We start from the raw sequence: 8,510 nt of genomic DNA, 5'->3' as shown, positions 1-8,510 counted from the left end.
TTCATATACAGCATTTTGACCATATTACAAAAGGAGTCACCAAAGCCAATTCTGTTTAGTGCTTGAAACAAAAACTCATGTTCTAATGTGTCAAATGCTTTATAGCAAAATAAAATAAAATAAAACTTTCTTTTGGGAGTAAATATGAATAGTCCAATTGATCTAATATTAAGCGCATGTTGTTTGATATATGTCTGTTTGGCAGAAATCCTGACTGTGTTTCATCAATAATGGAATTTAGGACACATTTTAGTCTTTTGACCAGAACTAAAGCTATTATTTTGTAGTCACTATTTAGTAAAGTTATTGGGCGCCAATTATCAATGAAAAGGGGATCTTTATTTGGCTCTGGAATTAGGGTTATTATTCCTTGACATAGGGTCGGGGAAGACATTTTTTCTCTATGCTTCCTCTAAAAACCTCTAATATAAATTATGCTATTTTTTTGCTAAATAGTTTATAAAACTCCCATCAGTGCCAGGAGATTTTCCATTTTGTAATGAATTAATTGCTTCTACAATCTCATTCATGGTAATTGGAGCATCACAAAAATCTTTATCTACCATATTCAGTTGCTGTACATTCTGAAGAGACTCGAAAAAATCAGTTGCATCTTGGTGGAAAATTTAGATGTATATAAGTTTTTTTTAAAATTTAGAACAGAATTTTCCTATTACTTTTTGATCTTCATTTAATATTCCATCAATCATGAGTTTCCCTATATTACTTGTTTTAGCTTGTTGTCTTTCTAAACGAAAAAAATTAGCAGAGCTTTGCTCACAACTGTGTTCCGTTCTTAAAAGAAATGGTATCTGCGAGGATTTCCAGTCAGGATTTAGACCGCACCATAGCACTGAGACAGCTCTCATTAGAGTCACAAATGATTTGCTCTTATCATCCGATCGTGGTTGTATCTCTCTATTAGTGTTACTTGATCTTAGTGCTGCATTTGACACCATTGACCACAACATTCTCTTAAATAGACTAGAAAACTATGTTGGCATTAGTGGAATTGCATTAGCATGGTTTAAATCATATTTATCTGACCGCTATCAGTTTGTAGCAGTAAATGAAGACTTGTCTTATCGATCACAAGTTCAGTATGGCGTACCACAAGGCTCAGTACTAGGACCGCTGCTGTTCACTCTGTACATTCCACCTTTAGGAGATATCATTAGGGTACATGGAATTAGCTTTCACTGTTATGCTGATGATACTCGGCTCTATATTTCTTCCAAACCTAACGAAACTCACCAAATCACAAAATTATCGGAATGCATAGTTGATATCAAAAATTTGATGACTAGTAATTTCCTACTACTAAATTCTGAAAAAACAGAGATTCTAATTATTGGACAAAAAACTTCCACACGTTAATAACCTAGAGTACCGTCTAACACTTGATGGCTGCTCTGTTAAGTCTTCGTCGTCAGTTAGGAACCTGGGTGTGCTCTTTGATACCAATCTTTCATTTGAAAGTCACCTGTCTAGTGTCTGTAAAACCGCATTTTCCATCTTAAAAATATATCTAAATTACGTCATATGCTCTCATTGACAAATGCGGAACAACTAGTTCATGCGTTCATGACATCAAGGCTAGATTATTGTAATGCTCTACTGGGTGGTTTGCCCTGCACGCTTAATAAACAAACTACAGCTAGTTCAAAACGCAGCCGCTAGAGTTCTTACCAGAACCAGGAAGTACGACCATATTAGCCCGGTTCTGTCAACACTGCATTGGCTCCTTATTAAACATCGTATAAATTTTAAAATATTGCTGATTACTTACAAAGCACTAAATGGTTTAGCTCCCCAGTACTTGAGCGAGCTCTTAACGCATTATAGTCCTTCACGTCTATTGCGATCTCAAAACTCCGGCCAGTTGATAATACCTAGAATATATAAATCGACTGCTGGCGGTAGATCCTTTTCCTATTTAGCACCAAAACTTTGGAACAATCTTCCTAACATTGTCCGGGAAGCAGACACAGTCTGTCAGTTCAAAGCTAGACTAAAAACACATCTCTTTGACCTAGCATTCACATAACACTCTATAGATTTCTATAATTCAATATTAGGCTGCTTAGATTAGGTCAGCCGGAACTGGGAACACTTCCCTCAAATCCTGATGTACTCGTTACATCATAAGAAGAATGGCATCTACGCTAATATTAGTGTCTTTGTTTATCCCGAGGTTTTCCCGCAGCCTGCTGGATCCAGGCCGTTTCCAGATCTGACGAAGGACTTTCGCCTGGACCCGATGACAATGCAGTGCTGAAGTGCCAACTAGCCTCTCCCCATACCACTCTACAGATAAAGCGTTGTGGAATTTTTCGGTTCGCGTACCTACCCAAAGTGATAAGATAAAATAAAAATTCTGCATCAAAATTTATAGACAAGTAGTTTGTGTAGGCATGGTTTGTAAGGAATTACAAACCTGCGCACATATATTCAAACGCACATAACTATAGAATCAATCCTTAATTCGCATGTGAACGCCATCAGCGTCTTTCACAGGTTCACGTTTAAAGTCTGTTTAGAGAGAACGGTGTCATCTTAGCGGCCCCTAATTTAATAACAAATGATCATTTAGACCAGTGGTTCTCAACCTTTTTTGGCCCAGCGCCCCCTTTCCAAGATCCAGAACCCTGACCGCCCCCCACCACCACCAAAAAAGGGCTAAATGTCTTTATTGAATGTATGCTGATTATCATTCTGTTATAATAATAATAATAAAAACAATAATAATGTGTATGATTGACGTCCTTATTTTCTTCTTAAAATTATAATTATCATTATTATTATTATGAAATCCGTAACTTTAAGTATTTAAATTGTGAAACATTTATGTATTGAGTCAGTATATCCATTTTCAAAACCGTGCTTTTGTCTTATTCTGAATTACTAAAGTACACCTAATAAGTGTACATAAGGGCCGCATCGTTTTCTCCTTACCACAAGCGCTTGCGCTCCCGTCTGTTGTTGCTAAGAAAGCATGAACTGCGCTCTCCATGACATGATGACGAGGATTCATTGCATTTGATACAAAGGATTGATTGATTTCTAGCCCTTGCATTAGCTTTACTAGTAGATATATTTATGGAGATGAGAAAAAAAAAACCTGCCCTGTACAGCTATGATCAGCTGTCCGGCCGAGCGTTCGATGTTGTTACGGAAAGGCCGAAGCTGATCAGATGGGTTTTGTCATTATGACTTGCTGTGCACTTGCGGCATTCTGAAAAGTTGAGATGTTTTCAACCGAGGCGTCGGTTAACATATTATGTCTTCAGTTAACTAATTTATAGTTATAAACGCAAATAATAATAATTACCATTATTACCATTATTATTATTACATTTGGGCTATGTAGAAGACGCTTTTATCCAAAAAAAAAAGAACAACAAAGCAATTCTTCAAATGTCTCTCACAATACAAGTTAGTAGTTAGTAGTAAGATTATCACAAATAAACACAAGATGTTTACGCATATCCAAGTGTGTGTGCGGAGTGTGGCGCTTGCTGCATGCAGGCACGATCACGTGCATTTTCCTATCAACAGTGGAAACAACTGAAAATACTAGCTATAAAATTTCTGGTCATACAAAAAAAAAAAAAAAAACATAATTTGCAACTTTTATTTAAACTCACAATAACAAGAAAATGTGCTTTTGTAAATAAAATCAAACTATCAGGCGCACTTTGATGAACTGGAGCGCGTCTCAAATATGAACAAACAAAATATAGCCTACCTATATTGAAATGTCCACTTTTAAACTAAAAAAATCTGATCGAAAGCAAATACCCGTATGAAAGGTGCATTTCTCTCTAAAGGCGCATCCGCTCTACAGCGGAGATGGAGAGGTTTTCAGCCGACAGCGACACTGATTTATAAAACACTAGTTTATTAATAAACAATTAAAATGGGTCAATGTGAAGACACATTTATTATCATATTAACTTATAAAACATCTATAAATCAGTTATGGTTAGAGGCTCTTCTCATTCAGCACTGCGGGAAAAATATAATTTCCAGGTTCTAATTTGGCCTTAGAAATTGTTTCCATATTAATTTGTGAATATTTTAAATGTTTAATAAAGGGGCAAAAAGTCATAAACAAAAATATGAAAATACATTATATATATATATATATATATATATATATATATATATATATATATATATATATATATATATTGCGTAGCATTGTGTAGCCTACATTTCAAATTCAAATTTTGGTATGCAAATTTGCATTTAAAAAAATAAAACAACCTTTAATTTTTCATTTTTCAATTACAGGTTAAAAAGGAAAAAGGAATGGACACAAAAGTACACGGACCCAATTCTATCAAACTTTTTCTACAAATGCATTATTTGAAATGTTTTAATAATATAAGGTCCTTTTACTTTTACTATCCATTCGTTTTTCCTTTTTAACCCGTAATTGAAAAACGAAAAATTAACGGTTGTTGTATTTTGCTTTTGTTGGTTTTTTGGTTGTTGTATAAAATGCAATTGACATATTTACATATTTTTGTTTGACATTGTGCCCCTTTATTAAACATTTAAAATACTAAATTTAGATTTTACTGTTTTTCTAAGGCCAAATTAGAACCTGGAAATTATATTTTCCCCGCAGTGCTGAATGAGAAGAGCCATGTCTCTGGAACCATACAGAGATCTGATTTATTTACTGGCTAATGATAATAAATGTGTCTGAAAAAATAACGAGTTTGTAATTTTAAATGTATAGTTTATTAGTAAACTAGTGTTTTATAAATTAGTGTTGGCTGCAAGCAAATCTCCATCTCTGCTGTAAAGCGGATGCGCCTTTAGAGAGAAATGCACCTTTCATACGGGTTACATCAGACTGTATTAGCTTTCGATTTGAATTTGTTCGTTTAAAAGTGATTTAATTTTTTTTTTTTAATTAACCAATCACATGAACAATAACCTAAATGGCCAATGAAAAGGCAGCGTCGTTCGCGCACTTAATTAGGCAATATATAGGCTTCAAATTTGAATAGCCAAACAGCCAGTTGATTTCAAATGACGAACAAAGAAGACACCAGAACTGAACCAAAGAAAAAAGACAAAGGCATCCAAAACAGTCAACATTAATTACGGTCATTAGTGTGAGCCCTGAGCTTGGTGACTGGCAGCCAACTTTTTCACATCAGGACACAAGGATGTCAGCTTGAGCCGGAGTGCGCCTGAGGTAACCAAATTGAGACGGCTGCGGTACTTGGTCTGCATGTGCAAAGCTTGACTGAACCCCTGCTCGACAAGGTATGACGTCGGAAAAGCAAGGAGCAGAAGACGAATCCTCTTCCACAAAAGAGGGAAACGCTGACCATGCGTGACCCACATGACGCGCCAGCCACAGGCACGAAAGGTTGCCTTGGCCTCCTCATCATTTTGGAGGTCGATTAGAGTTTCTTGAATTTCGGCCTCACTCCTGGACACATCCCCTTCAAATGGCTCCATCACCCACTCAGGGACATCCAATTGTTCGAGGTCCCTGAAACGGATCTCCATGTCCGCCTTCACTGCCCTCAAGTGATCGGTGTAACGCAGCAGGTGGTTATCGGTCAGCTCATCAACCACCTGAATGTAAGTACAGAAAGGCAGTTAACGTTATTGATTTTATTTTTAGGCTGCCTTTGTAAATTTAAATTTAACTAATACTCCTACTACTAATAATAGCTAATAATAGGCTACCTTGGCCAGCTGAGGAAAATTACTGAACTGACGCCTGCTCAAATTTAGTTTGTACAGCTCCAGCTTGGCGAGGAAACTGCAGATGGTGGCTTTTGAATGGACCAGTGTCACGGCATCTCCCTGGAGCTTGAGTGACACTTCATTCATCTTCCCGAAAAAATCTGCCAGGTAAAATATGTCAGCGCGACACGACCACAGCGTGTCCCTTAGACCTGCGTCGGCACCGGCAAGGAACTCCAGGACACTTGTGAACAACTCACACAGCCTAGCCAGACAGTTGCCCTTGGATAGCCAGCGTACCTCGGTGTGGAGCAGCAAGCGCTGAAACGCTTCATCGTTCTCCCCGCACAGCTGCCTGAAGATCCGGTCGTTCAGAGCATGGGCCTTAATTTTGTTTATGGCCCTGACAGCGATGTTCAGAGACTGGTGGAGAGAAGGACTTAAATTTTTGGCCACTAAATTGTGACGGTGCAACATGCAGTGCACTGTTAACACCTGCGGCACACGCTCCTTTAACAAAGTTGCGAAGCCACGGTACCTGCCAACCATAGCGGGAGCTCCATCTGTGGCACAGGCGAGGATGTTGGCGATGGGAATACAGTTCTCCAGCAGGTAGTCACTCAGAGCCCTGAAGATCGTCTCCCCTCGTGTGTCAGTGGAGAGATATTTGGCAAACAAAACATCCTCGGCCACATCCCTCTCAGACATATAACGCACATATGCCATCAGCAGAACATTATTATCCATGGTCGTGGTTTCATCTAGCTGGATACTGAATGGATGTTCACGTAGTGTGGCACACAACTGCTGCTCAGTATCCAGAGCCATCTCCTTTATTCTCCGAGCCACACTGTCATTGCTGAGCGGGATGGCCTGCATCACTGGCGATGGGTCTCTCTCCATGACAGTGGAGATGGCCTCTTTAATCGCTGGGATAACCAGCTTCTCCCCCGCTGTAAATGGCAACCCGGACTTCGCTATCATAAGAGAGATGTTATAGGAGGCCACTAACCCACTGTCTGTCTGGTTTACCTTCCTAGCGAACATCTTGGAGATGGACTGTTTCGAAAGCTGCTCCTTGATGTTCTGGAAAAACGCAGCATCCTTGGATGCCTTATCCGGGTGAATTTTAGTAAGGTGCTCCTTAAGACGGGACGGTTTCATTGCCTCGTTAGAAAAAACCTGCTGGCAAAGCAGGCACATAGAGAGCTGGATGTTCGTGGGTGAGGGAATAAATCCATATTTAATATACTCGACACTATACTGTCTGCACTTCTTCTTGTTTTCCGCCATGATGTTTAAATGTGTTTTGATGTCAAAATTGTTTTAGTTTACGTGATTGTGTGCATTTTGATTGGACACATTAATCTTAAACCGCGAAGCTTGTGTACATTTTGATTGGACACATTCTTTCTACCACTCTGCCGGCTGCGGCATTTGTTTTTAAGCGTTGCCATGGAGATAATTTGCCGGTAACTAGCCGAGACAAGTCTGAGTGGGCTACTAGCAACATTTAAATATTAATTAATTAACACAGACATAATTTTATTTTACATTAAAACATGGACGCTGTGGAATTATGTCGGACAGAGACGCATTCGGAAGGGCATTTTCAAAAGTGCGAATGACTCATTCATTCTTTTTTTTTTCTTTTGCGCAGGTAATGTTTTGAAAGACGATGTCTTGTAACGTTAGCTTACTGATGTAAATAAATAAAAATGTATACAAAGATGTGATGATGTCCTGATTCACTTTCTTTTTTTTTTCTCTTTTTTTTATTGCATAACAAGAACAATATATAACATACACATACGGAGGATCACATAGTATTATATCTATTACATTCATAATAGCATCAAAGAAACAATAGACAGAAAGAAAAAAAAACTATAAGGGGAAACATTACAAAAAATTCCAAAAAGAAAGGGATTCAAAAATAGTATACATCCGTTTCGCTTTTTTATTTCTTACATCTTTTAGGGAGACTTTCACTTTCCGTAACGGACTGAAGTGCGCGTCCGAGTGAAGACAACACATTTCAGCGCTAGATCGTCTCTTATTTAACAAACGAATGAAACGAATGCTGATAGTTAACTGGATATGTTTTATTTGTATTGGTACATCCGTGCCGCGAGATGTTTTAAAAGTGTTTCAAAACCGCCCTGTAGGCTAAATGACGCCTAGGCTACTATTTCATATACCGGTAGGCTACATGTTCTACGATATGATATTTTATATTAATATTCTCATAGGAACCTGAGACTCGCGCTTGGGACTGCACGTGCGTATTGGATCGTCTGGCCTGGTGGGACTCCGAATGAAGGTGGAATGGATTTGAGCAGCAGCGTGGAAATCAATGCTGTACCTAAAACGCCCATGCATTCAAATTAACATTGTATGTGTTGTCAGAGGCTTAAAAAAGTTGTGATAATAACAGTGAGTATATAGTGCCACAGTCAGACATAACGCCCCCCATTTGTGCCTGAGCGCCCCCCTCTCAGCTGCCTCGTTCCCAACGCCCCCCGACACTGTCCAAACGCCCCCAAGGGGGCGGTACCGCCCCCGTTGAGAAACGCTAATTTAGACGGAAGTGAATCAATCAAAACTAACTTTAGCTGGAAAAAACATTTTTCAAGAGCCACTATAAAACCAAACCAATCTCTGTTACCTTAAATTATATGTTTATCTCTGTAAAGCTGCTTTGAAACAATATACATTGTTAAAAGCGCTATATAAATGAGGATGACTTGACTTACCTCAAGCCACTTTCTGAGTTAACCGACGTAAGGTCC

General features: G+C 38.6%; 1 protein-coding gene across 1 annotated transcript; it reads right to left on the bottom strand.

Moving 5' to 3' along the window:
* Window positions 1–5,127: 5,127 nt before the first annotated feature.
* Window positions 5,128–7,011, bottom strand: LOC143736710 (zinc finger BED domain-containing protein 5-like). The gene is made up of 2 exons (XM_077227351.1): window positions 5,719–7,011; window positions 5,128–5,604 (listed from the first exon to the last, which is right to left on the bottom strand). The coding sequence occupies exons 1-2, from the start codon at window positions 7,009–7,011 to the stop codon at window positions 5,128–5,130; spliced, it is 1,770 nt and encodes a 589-aa protein (XP_077083466.1).
* Between the last annotated feature and the right edge of the window lie 1,499 nt (window positions 7,012–8,510).

Source organism: Siphateles boraxobius, unplaced genomic scaffold, assembly GCF_051911475.1.
Source record: "Siphateles boraxobius isolate OS27281-9 unplaced genomic scaffold, OSU_SipBor_1 130, whole genome shotgun sequence".
In the NCBI taxonomy this organism is placed as follows: Eukaryota; Metazoa; Chordata; class Actinopteri; order Cypriniformes; family Leuciscidae; genus Siphateles; species Siphateles boraxobius.
Note: the sequence above shows the minus strand (reverse complement) of the source record. Positions and strands in the feature narration are given on the sequence as shown.